The sequence below is a fragment of the Pseudophryne corroboree genome, chromosome 12, assembly GCF_028390025.1.
Source record: "Pseudophryne corroboree isolate aPseCor3 chromosome 12, aPseCor3.hap2, whole genome shotgun sequence".
In the NCBI taxonomy this organism is placed as follows: domain Eukaryota; kingdom Metazoa; phylum Chordata; class Amphibia; order Anura; family Myobatrachidae; genus Pseudophryne; species Pseudophryne corroboree.
Genome location: NC_086455.1, coordinates 16,721,993 through 16,741,710, shown reverse-complemented (window position 1 = coordinate 16,741,710; position 19,718 = coordinate 16,721,993). Strand labels below are relative to the sequence as shown.

General features: G+C 46.6%; 1 protein-coding gene across 2 annotated transcripts in view; it reads left to right on the top strand.

Annotated features, from left to right (window-relative positions):
* Nucleotides 1–19,718, top strand: part of IQGAP3 (IQ motif containing GTPase activating protein 3) — a 49,988-nt gene that overhangs the window by 14,943 nt on the left and 15,327 nt on the right. For both annotated transcript variants that reach the window (XM_063947099.1, XM_063947100.1), the window contains 16 exons: nt 45–132; nt 1,030–1,193; nt 1,688–1,848; nt 2,006–2,127; nt 2,313–2,476; nt 9,489–9,579; nt 10,946–11,113; nt 11,728–11,870; nt 12,129–12,299; nt 14,268–14,351; nt 17,043–17,114; nt 17,405–17,474; nt 17,729–17,937; nt 18,066–18,218; nt 18,770–18,933; nt 19,013–19,237. In XM_063947099.1, coding sequence (XP_063803169.1) covers nt 45–132; nt 1,030–1,193; nt 1,688–1,848; nt 2,006–2,127; nt 2,313–2,476; nt 9,489–9,579; nt 10,946–11,113; nt 11,728–11,870; nt 12,129–12,299; nt 14,268–14,351; nt 17,043–17,114; nt 17,405–17,474; nt 17,729–17,937; nt 18,066–18,218; nt 18,770–18,933; nt 19,013–19,237 — 2,249 coding nt within the window. The remainder of the gene's footprint in view (nt 1–44; nt 133–1,029; nt 1,194–1,687; nt 1,849–2,005; nt 2,128–2,312; nt 2,477–9,488; nt 9,580–10,945; nt 11,114–11,727; nt 11,871–12,128; nt 12,300–14,267; nt 14,352–17,042; nt 17,115–17,404; nt 17,475–17,728; nt 17,938–18,065; nt 18,219–18,769; nt 18,934–19,012; nt 19,238–19,718) is intronic.

The window sequence follows — 19,718 nt, the reverse complement described above, 5'->3', positions numbered from 1 at the left end:
CTACAAGAACAGCGCTCTATGTAAGTCTGTGCTTTGTGCTCCAGGAGCTGAGCTATATGGACCTCCTGGAGAAGGAGGAGCTGCAAGCTGGGGTGGATGCGGCCAATCAGAATGCCAGCCGTGAGCACGCCAGTAAGTTGTGGGTGTTACATGGGACCATAGGGTTTTTTTCTGTGCCTTTAGTAGCTAGAGGGGCTGCTTCATACTGAGTAACAAGCTGCTGTGTAGCATCCGTCTTTGGTTGCGGTCTTATAATGGTGGGTGCTGTGGGAAATTGCTAGCTCAGGGGTAACTGTTGCATGGCAGGTAAGTAGCTGTGTTTGCTTGACTGCAGGCAGTAAAAGTTCTGCACGTTTTTGGGTTCCTCTTTAAGCAGTTTGTGGACACTGGGGTAGGGGCGTCAGCAGATCACGGACCCGCAACCAGCCATGTAGAGACAACAATTATTACAGATCAAGGATAAGTGTGCATGTAAAACCAAAATATTCTTTGATGTTTGTTTTAAATAAATCTGATAGATTGGCATGTTATAATACCCAACCGCACAGCCCAACCTATGACAGTTTTTACAAAAAAATGAGTTTATGTACCCATTGATGCACCACCCATGCTTTAGCTCCGCCCACATTATCCACCGCTCCACCCGTCTTTTTGGGGCTGGAAGGCCCTGCCCATTTGGTCAATTTCTGATGGCAGCCCTTGTGGGAAGAGATCTCAAACACACCGGCTTCCTTCTACATGTACTATCCTTTTTGTATTGTGCCACATGGAACCTGAAGCACCTTACAAAGTACACCAAGTAACCATGCAAGCAACAAGAAGAAGGTGCCGGACGTACAGTATGAAACGCGGCGGAACATGGGATACAGGCTATATAACCATTGCTGCATATGCAGTCCTAATACTTCAGGAGTTGGCGGACAGTAGCAGCAGCGGTCATTGTCATATACTAGTTACTGTTACTCATTCACATACAGAAGTAGAATGGCGTCACAGGCTCTCTTGTGTTTCTTCTCTTCCCCACGTCAGCGGAACTGGCTGTCTCCCGCATCAACACCGCTCTCCGCAACGGAAACGCAGCGCAGACCGCGAAAGAGCTCTCTAACCCTGACGCCCAGCTCCCAGACATCTATCCGTTTGCATCACAGCTGTACCAACAGGAGCTTTCCGTTCTGCAGGGACAGAGTCCTCGGGTGAGTTGGGAAGCTTTCTGTTTTGCCTCCTGCTTAACCTTTAAATCCATCTTCTTAAGTCTTATAATGCGTAGTGTTATAAGGAAGCTTGGTGGAAAGGCACTTTTAATATAGGTGTCTTTAAAGGTCAGCATGTTGACCCTCCAGCTTTTGCTGAACTACAAAGCACAGTAAGCCTTGCCAGACATTACGGGCCAAATGTAATGGAGTGAACGTTTCAGAATGTGAGAGATTTGGTAAGGTTTTTCAGTTGTTTTTTTTAAAAGTGGCAATCATTTACACTGCAAAACCAGGCTGATCTTGTGGTGTAAATGATTGCCACTTTAAAAAAAAAAACCTGAAAAACCTTACCAAATCTCTCACTTTCTGAAACTCTCACTCTATTACATTTGGCCCGTAATGTCCGTACAAGAGTGAACAAAACTTAAACACAAGCGCCATTTGCTGTATGTTGGGCGGAACTACCTCTGACTTTGGTGGTTTTGCCAAAACAGGGCTTCTTGGTGCAGGAGGAACTGTTTGTGGCTGTGGAGATGCTGTCTGCCGTGGCGCTTACCAACCGAGCCCTAGAAGCCGGCGATCTGAATGCTTTCTGGGCCACTCTGGTTAGCTCTGCTCTAGGCCTGTCCGAGGTGGAGGAGGAGAACATACAAAGGTGAGGGTAATTTTTCCTTTACTAGTGACCCTTGGGCTGTACAGTCTACATCTTAGAGCATCACATTACCGGCTCTGTCCGCTGTAGTAGATTAATTGCCTGCCTTCCGTACCAGACCTTCGTTCCATGACCATGTTTCCGTCTGCTTTCTATAAAGGTATTTCAACAAACTGTCCAAACGAAAACGGCGCTCCCAGGGCCCCTCGGAGTTCTTCAGCTGGAATGATCTACAGTCCTGTGTGAGTAACATCAACCTCCACACACAAGAAGAACACGACAGTAAGTAAGCCAAGACCACAGGCTTTTTCGTTTTCCAATCACTGAACGTCCCCCTGCTGGCCAAGGTGTTCCATTTCCCATCTTTAATGTAAATGATCTTGGGTTGCGGTGGGGTCCAACCTCTTTATTTGGGCGTGTTTGGTCACTTCAGTTATTTAGGCAACCACTGACTTTGTTTCCACCAGAAATTCTGGCAGTAAGCCTCATCAACGAGGCTCTTGAACAGGACAACCCCCAGAAAACCTTTACTGCCCTCCTGATGCCGGCAGCGGGGCTCTCAGATGTCACACTTCCAGTCGCCAGTCTGTACCACCAGATCCTGACCAGTGCGCTACAGCACAAAAAGAAGGTAACAACGCGTTTCACCATTTCTGTAGTTGACCGGGTTACACGATATACGGATTAGATACTGCACAGTGCTGGCCTCTGCCACCTCACAGGGGATGAAGGGTTGTACGTACACTGAGCGGTGGAAGAGGCCGATTGCTAGTGGTAGATATCATTGCTTTGCGTGCTCGGCCTGGCTCCACCACGGCTCCTGCCCCAGCCAGGCCCTTGAGGGATGGCTAAGCAGAGTGGCCTGCCCAAAGGCCAACGTGCAGCAATCAGATGTGACAATGCAATGCTCTTTCTACCATATTTGCTCTGGGATGCTGTTTTTTTCATCTTGTATAATATGGATTCACAAACGTACATTAGACAATATTTTGGGCTACTACTATTAAGACCAGTCTGTGGACCTATAGCGCTATACATCTAAGATACCTCTGTGAACTGCCAGTACGACGTGCTCATTGCAGCCTGTATGCCTCAGCGTCCGTCGCTGGAATAACAAACCTTACTGCTAATAGGCATAGAATTATATAGAGGCCAGCACTATGTTCCGGCAACACTTGAACTGGGATGGAAAACTGGAAGGCCGATTAACTCGACAGGCATACCCTGCACCAGTGAGATTGACGTCTCAATCTGGGCAGCGTTTGTGGACAGATGTCATCAGCCAGGCATAGACTTGATGGCATCTGGACTGGCACACAAGCATCAGGGTCCGCAGGCGTTTCTCGTAGATCCTGATTGGCTGAGACCGTTTTGCTACTTAGATCTGTACAAAAACAGGGTTACGATGACTTTAATTGTGTGACACCTGAAGCCACGATTCTTAATTAGGGGCAATCAAAACCATTCTCCGAGCCAGGGAACCGGTTTCAGCAACAAAATAGTATAAGGTTGCCAGTAAACCTACCAGTATGTTTGTACTCAGTATGTCTTCTGAGAGAACCTTGATCATCGGGTAAATGCCCATGGGCAGGTAGCGTAACTTCCATGTGGGTCAAAATGAAAATAGGATTTTCTCTATCGTCCTAGTGGATGCTGGGGTTCCTGAAAGGACCATGGGGAATAGCGGCTCCGCAGGAGACAGGGCACAAAAAGTAAAGCTTTAGTATCAGGTGGTGTGCACTGGCTCCTCCCCCTATGACCCTCCTCCAAGCCAGTTAGATTTTTGTGCCCGGCCGAGAAGGGTGCAATCTAGGTGGCTCTCCTAAAGAGCTGCTTAGAAAAGTTTAGCTTAGGTTTTTTATTTTACAGTGAGTCCTGCTGGCAACAGGATCACTGCAACGAGGGACTTAGGGGAGAAGAAGTGAACTCACCTGCGTGCAGGATGGATTGGCTTCTTGGCTACAGGACATCAGCTCCAGAGGGACGATCACAGGTACAGCCTGGATGGTCACCGGAGCCTTGCCGCCGGCCCCCTTGCAGATGCTGAAGTAAGAAGAGGTCCAGAATCGGCGGCAGAAGACTCCTCAGTCTTCTAAAGGTAGCGCACAGCACTGCAGCTGTGCGCCATTTTCCTCTCAGCACACTTCACACGGCAGTCACTGAGGGTGCAGGGCGCTGGGAGGGGGGCGCCCTGGGAGGCAAATGAAAACCTATTTTGGCTAAAAATACCTCACATATAGCCTCCGGAGGCTATATGGAGATATTTAACCCCTGCCAGAATCCGTTAAAAGCGGGAGACGAGGCCGCCGAAAAAGGGGCGGGGCCTATCTCCTCAGCACACAGCGCCATTTTCCCTCACAGAAAGGCTGGAGGGAAGGCTCCCAGGCTCTCCCCTGCACTGCACTACAGAAACAGGGTTAAAACAGAGAGGGGGGGCACTAATTTGGCGTTAGAAATATATAAAACAGATGCTATAAGGGAAAACACTTATATAAGGTTGTCCCTATATAATTATAGCGTTTTTGGTGTGTGCTGGCAAACTCTCCCTCTGTCTCTCCAAAGGGCTAGTGGGTCCTGTCCTCTATCAGAGCATTCCCTGTGTGTGTGCTGTGTGTCGGTACGTGTGTGTCGACATGTATGAGGACGATGTTGGTGAGGAGGCGGAGCAATTGCCTGTAATGGTGATGTCACTCTCTAGGGAGTCGACACCGGAATGGATGGCTTATTTAGGGAATTACGTGATAATGTCAACACGCTGCAAGGTCGGTTGACGACATGAGACGGCCGACAAACAATTAGTACCGGTCCAGACGTCTCAAAAACACCGTCAGGGGTTTTAAAACGCCCGTTTACTTTAGTCGGTCGACACAGACAGGGACACTGAATCCAGTGTCGACGGTGAATAAACAAACGTATTCCTTATTAGGGCCACACGTTAAAGGCAATGAAGGAGGTGTTACATATTTCTGATACTACAAGTACCACAAAAGAGGGTATTATGTGGGATGTGAAAAAACTACAGTAGTTTTTCCTGAATCAGATAAATTAAATAAAGTGTGTGATGATGCGTGGGTTCCCCCCGATAGAAAATTATGGGCGGTATACCCTTTCCCGCCAGAAGTTAGGGCGCGTTGGGAAACACCCCTTAGGGTGGATAAGGCGCTCACACGCTTATCAAAACAAGTGGCGGTACCGTCTATAGATAGGGCCGTCCTCAAGGACCAGCTGACAGGAGGCTGGAAAATATCATAAAAAGTATATACACACATACTGGTGTTATACTGCGACCAGCGATCGCCTCAGCCTGGATGTGCAGAGCTGGGGTGGCTTGGTCGGATTCCCTGACTAAAAATATTGATACCCTTGACAGGGACAGTATTTTATTGACTATAGAGCATTTAAAGGATGCATTTCTATATATGCGAGATGCACAGAGGGATATTTGCACTCTGGCATCAAGAGTAAATGCGATGTCCATATCTGCCAGAAGATGTTATGGACACGACAGTGGTCAGGTGATGCAGATTCCAAACGGCAAAAAGGTGTATTGCCGTATAAAGGAAGAGGAGTTTTTTGGGGTCGGTCCATCGGACCTGGTGGCCACGGCAACTGCTGGAAAATCCACCGTTTTTACCCTAAGTCACATCTCTGCAGAAAAAGACACCGTCTTTTCAACCTCAGTCTTTTCGTCCCTATAAGATCATATCTGCCCAGGGATAGAGGAAAGGGAAGAAGACTGCAGCAGGCAGCCCATTCCCAGGAACAGAAGCGCTCCACCGCTTCTGACAAGTTCTCAGCATGGCGCTGAGACCGTACAGGACCCCTGGATCCTACAAGTAGTATCCCAGGGGTACAGATTGGAATGTAGAGACGTTTCCTCTTCGCAGGCTCCTGAAGTCTGCTTTACCAAGGTCTCCCTCCGACAAGGAGGCAGTATGGGAAAAAAAATTCACAAGCTGTATTCCCAGCAGGTGATAATTAAATTACCCCTCCTACTACAAGGAAAAGGGGTATTATTCCACATTATATTGTGGTACTGAAGCCAGAAGGCTAGGTGAGACTTATTCTAAAAAAATTTTTGAACACTTACAAAGGTTCAAATCAAGATGGAGTCACTCAGAGCAGTGATAACGAACCAGGAGAAGGGGACTATATAGTGTCCGGGGACATCAGGGATGCTTACCTCTATGTCCCAAATTTGCCCTTCTCACTAAGGGTACCTCAGGTTCGTGGTGCAGAACTGTCACTATCAGTTTTAGACGCTGCCGTTTGGATTGTCCACGGCACCCCGGGTCTTTACCAAGGTAATGGCCGAAATGATGATTCTTCTTCGAAGAAAAGGCGTCTTAATTATCCCTTACTTGGACGATCTCCTGATAAGGGCATAGTCCAGGGAACAGTTGGAGGTCGGAGTAGCACTATCTCGGATACTGCTACAACAGCACGGGTGGATTCTAAATATTCCAAAATCGCAGCTGATCCCGACGACACGTCTGCTGTGCCTAGGGATGATTCTGGACACAGTCCAGAAAAAGGTGTTTCTCCCGGAAGAGAAAGCCAGGGAGTTATCCGAGCTAGTCAGGAACCTCCTAAAAACAGTGCATCATTGCACAAGGGTCCTGGTAAAAATGGTGGCTTCCTACGAAGCAATTCCATTCGGCAGATTTCACGCAAGAACTTTTCAGTGGGATCTGCTGGAAAAATGGTCCGGATCGCATCTTCAGATGCATCAGCGGATAACCCTATATCCAAGGACAAGGGTGTCTCTCCTGTGGTGGTTATAGAGTGCCCATCTTCTAGAGGGCCGCAGATTTGGCATTCAGGATTGGATGCTGGTGACCACGGAGCCCAGCCCGAGAGGCTGGGGAGCAGTCACACAAGGAAAAAATTTCCAGGGAGTGTGATCAAGTCTGGAGACTTTTCTCCACATAAATATACTGGAGCTAAGGGTAAATTTATAATACTCTAAGCTTAGCAAGACCTCTGCTTCAAGGTCAGCCGGTATTGATCCAGTGGGAAAAACATCACGGCAGTCGCCCACGTAAACTGACAGGGCGACACAAGAAGCAGGAGGGCAATGGCAAAAACTGCAAGGACTTTTCGCTGGGCGGAAAATCATGTGATAGCACTGTCAGCAGTGTTTCATCCCGGGAATGGAAACTGGGAAGCAGACTTCCTCAGCAGGCACGACCTCCACCCGGGAGAGTGGAAACTTCATCGGGAAGTTTTTTCCACATGATTGTAAACCGTTGGGAAATACCAAAGGTGGACATGATGGCGTCCCGTCTGAACAAAAAACGGGACAGGTATTGCGCCAGGTCAAGAGACCCTCAGGCAATAGCTGTGGACGTTCTGGTAACACCGTGGGTGTACCAGTCGGTGTATGTGTTCCCTCCTCTGCTTCTCATACCTAAGGTGCTGAGAATTATAAGACGTAGAGGAGTAAGAACTATACTCATGGCTCCGGATTGGCCAAGAAGGACTTGGTACCCGGAACTTCAAGAGATGCTTACAGAGGTTTTATGGCCTCTGCCGCTAAGAAGGGACTTGCTTCAGCAAGTACCATGTCTGTTCCAAGACTTACCGCAGCTGCGTTTGTCGGCATGGCGGTGGAACGCCGGATCCTAAGGGAAAAAGGCATTCCGGAAGAGGTCATTCCTACCCTGGTCAAAGCCAGAAAGGAGGTGACCGCACAACATTATCACCACATGTGGCGAAAATATGTTGCGTGGTGTGAGGCCAGGAAGGCCCCACAAAGAAATTTCAACTCGGTCGTTTCCTGCATTTCCTGAAAACAGGAGTGTCTATGGGCCTCAAATTGGGGTCCATTAAGGTTCAAATTTCGGCCCTGTCAATTTTCTTCCAGAAAGAATTGGCTTCAGTTCCTGAAGTCCAGAATTTTGTCAAGGGAGTATTGCATATACAACCCCCTTTTGTGCCTCCAGTGGCACTGTGGGATCTCAACGTAGTTCTGGGATTCCTCAAATCACATTGGTTTAAAACCAGTCAAATCTGTGGATTTGAAGCATCTCACATGAAAAGTGACCATGATCTTGGCCCTGGCCTGGACCAGGCGAGTGTCAAATTGGTGGTTTTTTCTCAAAAAAGCCCATATCTGTTTGTCCATTCGGACAGGGCAGAGCTGCGGACTCGTCCCCAGTTCTCTCCCTAAGGTGGTGTCAGTGTTTCACCTGAACCAGCTTATTGTGGTGCCTTGCACCTACTAGGGACTTGGAGGACTCCAAGTTGCTAGATGTTGTCAGGGCCCTGAAAATATGTTCCAGGACGGCTGGAGTCAGGAAAACTGACTTGCTGTTATCCTGTATGCACCCAACAAACTGGGTGCTTTTGCTTCTAAGCAGACTATTGCTAGTTGGATGTGTAATACAATTCAGCTTGCACATTCTGTGGCAGGCCTGCCACAGCCAAAATATGTAAATGCCCATTCCACAAGGAAGGTGGGCTCATCTTGGGCGGCTGCCCGAGGGGTCTCGGCTTTTACAACTTTGCCGAGCGGTTATTTAGTCAGGGGCAAACACGTTTGTAAAATCCTACAAATTTGATACCCTGGCTAAGGAGGACCTGGAGTTCTCTCATTCGGTGCTGCAGAGTCATCCGCACTCTCCCGCCCGTTTGGGAGCTTTGGTATTATCCCCATGGTCCTTTCAGGAACCCCAGCATCCACTAGGACGATAGAGAAAATAAGAATTTACTTACCGATAATTCTATTTCTCGGAGTCCGTAGTGGATGCTGGGCGCCCATCCCAAGTGCGGATTATCTGCAATACTTGTACATAGTTACAAAAATCGGGTTATTATTGTTGTGAGCCATCTTTTCAGAGGCTCCGCTGTTATCATACTGTTAACTGGGTTCAGATCACAGGTTGTACAGTGTGATTGGTGTGGCTGGTATGAGTCTTACCCGGGATTCAAAATCCTTCCTTATTATGTACGCTCGTCCGGGCACAGTATCTAACTGGCTTGGAGGAGGGTCATAGGGGGAGGAGCCAGTGCACACCACCTGATACTAAAGCTTTACTTTTTGTGCCCTGTCTCCTGCGGAGCCGCTATTCCCCATGGTCCTTTCAGGAACCCCAGCATCCACTACGGACTCCGAGAAATAGAATTATCGGTAAGTAAATTCTTATTTTAATACCTACCGGTAAATCCTTTTCTCGTAGTCCATAAGGGATATTGGGGAAAACTAGTACGATGGGGTATAGGCGGTGTCCAAAGGAGCCAGTGCACTTTCAATATCTTCAACTGGGTGTGCTGGCTCCTCCCCTCTATGACCCCTCCCGCAGGTAGTTATAGGTAAAAACGTGCACGCCAGCACACCCAGTGAAGAAAGTTAAAGTGCACCGGCTCCTTTGCACCCCGTCTATACCCATCGTACGAAGTCTCCCCGATATACCTTATGGATGCTAGTGAAAAATCCATTGCTGTTGATTACAATGATACCCAAAATTAAGCACTGAGTGTGATATTATAGATAAAAGAAATTGCCTCGCGAGCATTTTGAAGGTGAACATGTCTGGCGCTTCCCTTATTTAATTAAAAAAGCCGTAAATATTGATAAATACATTGAATCGGAAGCTCTTGGGCGGGTGCAGAACTAATATTGGTCTTTTTGTGGCCCTCAGATGACGCAGGATGCCTCAGCCGTGCTCTGGTTAGAGGTGATCCAGCAAGGTGTGTCTACGGCCAACCAGGAGAACGCCGGAGCCAGGAAAAGTAAGATCGCATGGCTATTTTTAAAAATCTCTATAACAGCTGAAAAAAATCCCCCCCCCCCCCCATAAATAAAAAACCTGAGAATAAAAAACAAAATAAACAGGCCATAGCAGGAACAAATTATGGGCATAGGTACAATATAGAAGACGCCCTAGAATAACAAGTCACTGCGGTGAGACAGCGTTATTGAATTGTTAATTTTTTGTTGGATGGGGGAAAGGGAAGGGCACAAGTGAGGGTTTTTTTGGAAGTGTCCTAGGTCTCAATTGGCAAGACGGAAGCTCGAGAGAGAGAGAGAGGGGTGGGGGGGGGGGGGGACAATAAAAACCACAACAACAGAAATCGTTAGTAAGTACCAGGAAGTGAGGAATTTTTAAGAGTTCCCAAGTCAAGTGGAATGCATGCTGTGAAGTTCTGTAGGCAAGTTATGTATTCCGTCACTGCCACCGATCATATACCAGCAATCATGGATTCATCATTTGGGGACTACCTCCTCTTACAATCCCTAGCGATTTGGGATCAGGTTGCGGTACGAACATGCTGTGCCAATTCATAATGGTCTGCTGAGCGTTTTACCGGGGTAGCATAAAAACATAACACGGGGAAGCTTTTTATTATTATTACATACCCCGCTGCTCTATAACTTTCATTAAGTGCCTAAAGGTGGGTACACATTGGAAGATATATCTGCCGATCAATTGATCGGCAGCTATATCTATGGACGGATCGGGCAGTGTGTTGAGCATACACACTGGCCGATCTGTCGGGGACTAATGTCATGAACTGGGCGGGTGTGTACACACGCCCGCCCAGTTCAGCTGTCAATCACCGCCGGCCGCCGCAGCATGTGTACACACACAGCGACGCGCCAATATATCGGTAGATATATTGGCCGTCGGCTGTGCTGCGGGGCCGGCGCGATACATCTGTGAACGATGGAGTTCACAGACGTATCGGCCGTACACACTGGCCGACGGACCCGCGATATATCGGCCGTTCAAGAGAACGGCCGATATATCGCCCAGTGTGTACGGGCCTTAAAGCTGATGATCATTTGGGAGGGGAGTGATTAGGCACTGGTCATTGTGTCACTTGTCACACTTTGTGGCTTGCAAAACAGGACAACAGTCACATGCCTCCCTTTCCAGCACAAAGCATTCCCCTCTTTCCAATGTCCTGGGACAATATCTGTGAGAAGCAGGATTTGTTTGTTAATACAAGGGATATAGATAATTATATGCTGAGATGATTCTGAAGATGATTAACGAAGCTTTTATGGTTATCCCCATCTGAAATGTACAACAGTAATCGTATTTGTCTAACACCAAATCCACTGTTTTGTGTTTCTCCCCCCTCTTCCGCTCAGTGGCTCTGGGCATAGCAGCCGCTAACCAAGCCGTCAAGGAAGGGAAAGCGTCCCAGACCCTGCGTGTCCTACGTAACCCGGATGCATTACTGTGTGGGGTGGTCAAAGATTGTGCAGAGGCCTATCAGACTGAACTTGGCGGAATAATGGACGCAAAAAGAAAACGGGGTATGAGGAATTACAGCGGAAGTATGACGAGGACCTGTCAGATATGCATGATGGAGGCAGCCATTTTGTTACCTCAACTGCCTGACATCTGTGTATTTGCTGGAAACCAGTGACTAGAACTGAAGTGCTGTCTGACTGATATTCAGGAGACTGGGTGTTAATAGGCTTCATTCTCATGAATGTTCTTCCAGTACACAAAATGGTTGCTCGTAATTATGTACCTATGACACTATACCTTGCCCCAATGATGTCATTTTTTTTTGGGGGGGGGGGGGGGGGGGGGTAGAAAGTTCTGTAATAAACATGAGATTCATTCATCTCTAAATATTTTTATTGTACCTATGTGACTAAAAAGTAGGATTAGCAATTCTTTAATTCACTTTTGAGGTAAATTTTATTATATAAATGGTGATAAATCACGATTTTCCATTCCCTTCATCATTTAAAAGCGTTAAACGTCCCCATTTTACGGGTGATTCCATTTTATTTTATTTTAGTTGGCAATGTCCCCATACGGCTGTGAATTGAATTGTAGCAACGAGTCTGTATAGTGTCTAGTATTGTACCTCATCTTTACTCTGCTGCCCTCTTGTGTCCTGTGCTGCCACCTGCAGGTGATGTGACCAATTATTGGGTAAGGCACAAGGTAAAGGATAGAACCGACTATTTCTTCCACTTGCGCACATTTGAGGGGACCTGGGACTGTCCGCCAGGCTTCAGTTCCAGCACCACGCACCTGTCCCGGGAGGAAATTCAGGTGAGGGGATAACTTCAAGAAACACTGCTCCAAAATATCGTCCATTGCTTTTATCTGTGTGTAACCTGTGGGAGAAGCGCGTCCTTGGTGGATTTAGCCACTGGTTTAGAGGTAAAGGTCCAGGCTGGAAATTACCTGTGGGAACAACATAAACCCCCTCCAGAACATAGAGTGATGCCTTATGTGGGAGTACCCTGGTTCTCCTCAATGGATAGTCACGCTAAGCCGCTGCGGTTTTTCATTTTCTGTGTCTTGCAGTCGGCTATCAACAGAGTAACAAGAGGTTTCCAGCGGGAGAAGCAGTGGGAGGCCAGCTCGGACATTCTGGTGAAGCTGCAGGCACGCATGAGGGGTTACCTGGTCCGTAAGGCCTTCTCAGAGCGGACACATCTGCTGCTCAAGAAAGTGCCGGCTGTCACCCTGATACAGGTAACTGTGCCACCCAGAGCTCACATAATGGAGGTGATATCAGTATGGCTGATATGGGGTGGAATCAGCAAGGAGTATTATCGCTCTAGACTAGTGGTAGCCAACCCTGGTCCTCGAGAGCTACCAACAGTTCACGTTTTCCAGGTCTCCTCACACAATCACAAGTGAAGTAATTAGCTCCAACTGTGGATCTTTTAAAATGTGTCAGTTGGTAATGACTATACCTGTGCACCTGCCAGGTGAGCTGGAAAACATGAACTGTTGGTAGCTCTCGAGGACCAGGGTTGGCTACCACTGCTCTAGACCATCTCTGATGTGCTCTTGTAGGGGAACCAACTGGCGAGGAAGTTATCCCTGTGATCACACATGGAGCATTGCATGGCACGTTCCTGTAGAAGAAGACTTGGCGTCTAGTACATTAGTTGGTCAGTGCCGATCAGAGAGAGTGACTGCAGCCAATGAGATGAAGCCATTTAAGGAGTCTCTGGCAGAGAGGGAACTGATAGGTGGAGAGCCAGAACAGTGGAATAAACTAATATCTTAGTAAATGCAGCAGAACTTTGTTCTAAATATGTTGGTAAAAGCAAAGTGAAGAGAGTCTCAGCGGTAGTGGTAGTAATCAAAGTTAAGAGTACATGAAAATAATATATAAATATGATATAGTAAAAAAAAAAAACTGGTGATATTGTAAACTTAAATATAAGAGAGGAGCTACCACTGCATGTGTGTAAGGGGCAGGATGGGAGGAGCCGGTAGAATACATGGATGTGTGTAAGGGACAGGATGGGAGGAGCAGGTAGAATACATGGATGTGTGTAAGGGACAGGATGGGAGGAGCAGGTAGAATACCTGGGAGTGTAAAGGGCAGGATGGGAGGAGCCTGTAGAATACCTGGAAGTGTAAAGGACAGGTTGGGAGGAGCCGGTAGAATACATGGATGTGTGTAAGGGACAGGATGGGAGGAGCTGGTAGAATGCATGGATGTGTGTAAGGGGCAGGATGGGAGGAGCCGGTAGAATGCATGGATGTGTGTAAGGGGCAGGATGGGAGGAGCTGGTAGAATACCTGGAAGTGTAAAGGTCAGGTTGGGAGGAGCCAGTAGAATACATGGATGTGTGTAAGGGGCAGGATGGGAGGAGCCGGTAGAATACCTGGAAGTGTTACGGACAGGATGGGGGGAGCCGGTAGAATACATGGATGTGTAAGGGGAAGGATGGGAGAGCCGGTAGAATACCTGGAAGTGTAAAGGGCAGGATGGGAGGAGCCGGTAGAATACATGGATGTGTAAGGGGAAGGATGGGAGAGCGGTAGAATACATGGATGTGTGTAAAGGGCAGGATGGGAGGAGCCTGTAGAATACCTGGAAGTGTAAAGGGCAGAATGGGAGGAGCCGGTAGAATACATGGATGTGTGTAAGGGACAGGATGGGAGGAGCTGGTAGAATACCTGGAAGTGTAAAGGACAGAATGGGAGGAGCCGGTAGAATACATGGATGCGTGTAAGGGGCAGGATGGGAGAGCCGGTAGAATACCTGGAAGTGTAAAGGGCAGGATGGGAGGAGCCGGTAGAATACATGGATGTGTGTAAGCGGAATGATGGGAGAAGCTGGTGGAATATCTGGAAATGTTACGGGCAGGATGGGAGGAGCCGGTAGCATAAGTGGTAGGATGGGACACCTGAAGGATAAGAGCTGTCAGGATGAAAGGTTTTTTATGAACATCCCTGATGACCCGTCCGGAATACCGTGTCTCTTAGGTTTAGCTGAGGTTTAGTATTTGTAAATGTAGAGTTTATTTATAAAGCTGTTGGATTGAACCTGTGTTGTTTTATTCCCCGCAGATGATTACCAACGGCTTTGTGTTTTTTGATTTGTGTGTTTTTGTCTGTGTTCTTCATTATGCTAGCGCTAGAGATTTGTGTATGTGCTATAACTATAAAGCCACCCTTTTTTGTTTTGGATTCTCCCAGGCACACTGGCGCGGTTACAGGCAGCGACAGGCTTACCTGCAGAGACTGCGCTACTTACGTAGGAATGTAGACGCCGTTGTTAAGGTAAAACTTTTGTATATTTCTCCACAATTCTAAATATGACTTCTTTTATTAATTTCTTTATTTGACAATCTATGGTTGGCGTTCAGCATACCAGATGCTAAATGTACATAGGAAAAAAAACGGATAATTTGAGACAGGAGTCCCAAATATCCACAACCGGCGCTAATTAGTTATATTTTATTTTATTAAGATCTTTGTCTCTTTAAAGCTGCTGAGTAAAACAGCTTGCTAAGCTGCACAACAAAGACAATTAGAACACAAAAGAGAATAACTCTGCGCTTTAGAGACACCTTAAAATTATGTTACGTGTGGTCTGTCATGTCGGATAAATAACTCAGTGAGACTTTGTATATTGATATTTTTTATCTAAGATTGTCAACATGTAACATTTATTATACAAATCTGAGTAATTTAGTAGCTTTTATGTATAAAATCTAATTAGTAGTAGATAGGCAGTTAAAAAGACTTGAAATTCAGCACTAAAAATTACACTTTGTATAACAGTATAATTAGATGTTTATAAACACATGGTAACAAGGTGTGAACCGTTACTCTCCCAGAATAACGGTATAATTAAACATTTAATAACAAAGAATAAAACGTTACTCTCCTAGTAGCTATTAGTATATAGTATTACACTGGCGTCCCAGTGTGTTATAGGAATAAATGTCCCGCATATAGTTCACAGTAATTAGAGTCTTATTAAGACAGCAATGGCTTAGGTATAATTACCCCCGTGTTGGTTCCTGACGGTTCCGTCTTGAGGAAGTCTCCAGTTGCTAGGAGACGAAACGCGTTGACGCCCACTTCTTTGAAAGTACTCTCCGACTGCTATTCACCGCCATCTCAAACAGCTCCCGCACACCGCTGTAAATGCACCCGGCTCTCTTCGGCTGAATCCCACGCCTTCTGCCACGGAGGTCTAGATTGCTGAGCAGCACTACGGGTGATCGCACAAGACCCCATCAAACAGCATAAGCATCAACCATAACGGGGACCTGCTGCTGTGTATCGGGTGAGTCTGGTCTGACCTCCGCCGTGAGGACTACACACCCTTTCAAAATCAAGTAGCCGCAGAGTGTAACAGCGGGCAGCATTGACGGGAGAGTGGGGACACATTTATCTCCCAGCGGGGCTGTTTTGCACAGTACTATCCAGCAATAAGTTTACCACGTGTAACATTACCAAACGGAACCGTCAGGAACCAACACGGGGGTAATTATACCTAAGCCATTGCTGTCTTAATAAGACTCTAATTACTGTGAACTATATGCGGGACATTTATTCCTATAACACACTGGGACGCCAGTGTAATACTATATACTAATAGCTACTAGGAGAGTAACGTTTTATTCTTTGTTATTAAATGTTTAATTATACCGTTATTCTGGGAGAGTAACGGTTCACACCTTGTTACCATGTGTTTATAAACATCTAATTATACTGTTATACAAAGTGTAATTTTTAGTGCTGAATTTCAAGTCTTTTTAACTGCCTATCTACTACTAATTAGATTTTATACATAAAAGCTACTAAATTACTCAGATTTGTATAATAAATGTTACATGTTGACAATCTTAGATAAAAAATATCAATATACAAAGTCTCACTGAGTTATTTATCCGACATGACAGACCACACGTAACATAATTTTAAGGTGTCTCTAAAGCGCAGAGTTATTCTCTTTTGTGTGCTAAATGTACATAGTCAGATTTCCTGCTCGTATACAATAGATAGAGGTAACCAGTGCTGCCTTGTGCAGGCCGGTGTACCGTTCTGCGTATCCGCCGTCCACACACACACACCAGTCCTGATCAAGTGTCCAGCAGCTGGTGCCTCCCACGTGGACACATTACAACCATTTAGTGCCTGGGCCAAGCTGCGAGGTCTCATCTGGCATCACAAGGACCTGTTAGTGTGGTCGGGTAGTGACTGCGTGCACACGGGTCGGGTAGTGACTGCGTGCACACGGGCCAGTAGGGTCGGGTAGTGACTGCGTGCACACGGGCCAGTAGGGTCGGGTAGTGACTGCGTGCACACGGGCCAGTAGGGTCGGGTAGTGACTGCGTACACACGGGCTGGTAGATGCTCTCTACAGTTGACCATATTCGGTAATTGCGCATTGTGTGTGAGACCAGCATTAGGCTGCCCCCAAGTCCTGCTCTTGTTTTTATCCTGCCTCTGTTTTTGGCCAAAAAGAGAGATTGTGGGCCTAATTCAGAGTTGATCGCAGCAGCAAATTTGTTAGCAGTTGGGCAAAACCATGTGCACTGCAGGTGGGGCAGATATAACATGTGCAGAGAGATTTATATTTGGGTGGGGTGTGTTCAAACTGAAATCTAAATTGCAGTGTAAAAATAAAGCAGCCAGTATTTACCCTGCACAGAAACAAAATAACCCACCCAAATCTAACTCTCTCTGCACATGTTACATCTGCCCCACCTGCAGTGCACATGGTTTTGCCCAACTGCTAACAAATTTGCTGCTGCGATCAACTCTGAATTACCCCCTGTGTTCTCTACAGGCCAGGTGGCAATATTACATAATAGCAAACTAAGGGAAGAGCAGGAGGTAGGTGTAATAAGCTGGTGACTGAACTCTCCTGGCGATACTCATGTGTTATCACGCTGCAACGAGGTGAGTTATTTTATACATATTGGTAGTTATTTTATTTTTTATGTTTTCGTTTAGATCCAGTCATGGGTGAGAATGTGGCTTGCCAGGAAACAACATCGAGCAAGACTTCGGTTTTTCAAAAGGAACGTAAGTCATTTTATGACTTTTTTTTTTTTGTTAGAGGACTTCTAGCACAGATGCCCTGAACAAAGGAACCTATAGCACCACTGACCACACGTGCAATGAACAGATTAATGCTAGGAGTCTTGATATGGGAGGGGCTACATATATAGGGGTGGAGTTATCCCATGTTATCACTTTTATCTTTCTAACCACTGGAGGTTGTGGACATAAGAACTTTGTGGGATATCTTAAGTATAACACAGCTGGTACAGAGGGAACTACATCGTCTTACTGCGGAGCCTTTGTCATTGCAGATTGCCAGTATAATAAAAATCCAGGCTTTTTTCCGGGCCAGCAAAGTCAGAGGGGACTACAGGATGCTGGGTAAGGGATCTTGTGTGTCTCCGCATGGATCCATCATCTGACCTTATGCTTGAAGTCTGCAGGAAAGAGATGCATTCCCACAGTGGACTCCGGTTGTCTAGGTCACTGTGTACTGTAAAGAGTCTTAGATACTGCTGGTTTTGAAAGTTATACAGAATTGTCCACTCGTGGTGGATTCTGTCTGCAGTGTGATCCTACGAAACGGTTCCAGGTGATGAACCTAAAAGCGGTTTGTTTTGTTCCTTCTTACCCAGTCCATGCCAAGAACCCCCCTCTGAGTACTCTTCGTAAGTTTGCCCACCTTCTGGAGCAGAGCGAGCGGGACCTCTGGGAGGAGCGGGAGGTCATGAAACTGAGGGAGGAGGTGGTTAAGAAGATCCGTTCTAATCAGCATCTGGAGAATGACCTCAACCTGATGGACATAAAGATCGGTCTACTGGTGAAGAACCGGATCACTCTACAGGTAGGTGGCCCTGTCTCCAAAAAAAAACCGGTCCTTAAACTGGGTCGCAGCTCTTCCAGTAGATGGATTTGAATCATTGTATGTTATGTGAGATGTAAAGATGGCGGTGGTTTTGCTGTATCGGGCAGGAAGTGGTTTCTCATTGTAAGAAACTCACCAAGAAAAACAAAGAGCAACTCTCAGACCTGATGGCCATCGATAAGCAGAAAGGGTTGAAGTCTCTGAGCAAGGAGAAGCGTCAGAAGCTGGAGGCCTATCAGCACCTCTTCTACCTGTTACAGGTGAGTCCTCAGCCATTCACACCCAGGTAATACCTCTGTCTGTTTATGGATCTTCTCATCCGAATAATACGGCTTGTTCCGTGATATTAAACCTATCCATTCACTGGAACCACGGGTCTCCCACAAAATGTCTAGCCAATGGGCACGTTTTTGGGCCTGGTTGACACTTTCTCAGTATTGTTTGCAGAGCCCATACTCATAACAATGCAGGTGTAGTATTACCCTTAGAGCCAGGCACGGTGAAGGCAACCATTTTGTGAGGTGACACAATATCCTTATGCATTGTGTCAGTTAACTTAGAATCAATGGCACCAGCAAATCTTTATGAAAATGCCATGTCCCTTCATAGAGGCATGTTCACCAAAGTACCTCATTGTGGTCATAGTAATCTGCTATGCTCCATTTCCATGGACGTTGCCTCAGCACACAAAATGGCTGCCACCACTGTATGTAGGCAGACCCATTAATGGCCCTCAGCTCTTGTGCATTATCAGATGGCAGAGCTATAGGCTTTTGGCTTGGAGTGACCAGAATCTTGGACTTATTCGCAGACTAACCCAGAGTACATGGCCAGACTGATCTTCCAGATGCCACAGAACAAGTCCACCAAATTCATGGAGTCCGTAACCTTCACACTATACAACTATGCGTCTGATCGCAGGGAAGCCTACCTGCTGCTCAAGCTGTTCCGCACCGCTCTGCAAGAGGAGATAGAGTAAGTGTTCCGACACACATGCAAGGCTTAATGTCTGCATCTGATTAGACTGTAATTGTCCATATATCTGTCCTTGCAGCTCCAAGGTGGATAGAATACAAGATATCATAACCGGGAACCCCACAGTCGTACGTTTGCTGGTGAGCTTTTACCGCAGTGCCAGAGGACAGAACGCCTTGCGCCAGATCCTGGGGAACGTGGTGAAGGAGGTTTTGCAGGACAAAACCATAAACATTCGCATCAACCCAGTGGAGACCTACAAGAGCTGGGTCAACCAAGTGGAAACGCAGACGGGCAATAAGAGGTATAATAAGAGTGATAATGTATGTTGGACCTGATTGCGCAGAGCTGCTATTAATAATAGGCCTCGTTTATTTTCGCACTATACGCAGACTAACGTGTGTTGTTGTCCGACAAGTCTTTGACTTTCTTATTTGGGGGGGTCCTGGATCTGCCCACAAACTCATTGCGGCGGTTCTGTCTACTGGCAAGATGTAGTATGACAAATGGATCTAGCCTGCAAGGGTAGTGATCAATCATTCTGGTAGATTAAAACGGTTTGTCATAAACCTGCAGTTTCCTGGGTAACTAATCTGTAATATACAGACTGTGTATTGGTGTAATCTTACAGTGCCTCAATACCTGTGTAGAACCTAACTGACATGCTTTGCTTTATCACTGGAGCTTTTTGCTGTGAATCAGGTCCACTTTAGATGCATAAAGGCTGTGTCTGCTATAAAGGACGGAGGAGGTGATTGTGTTTGTGTGTAACGGCTGCACTAGGA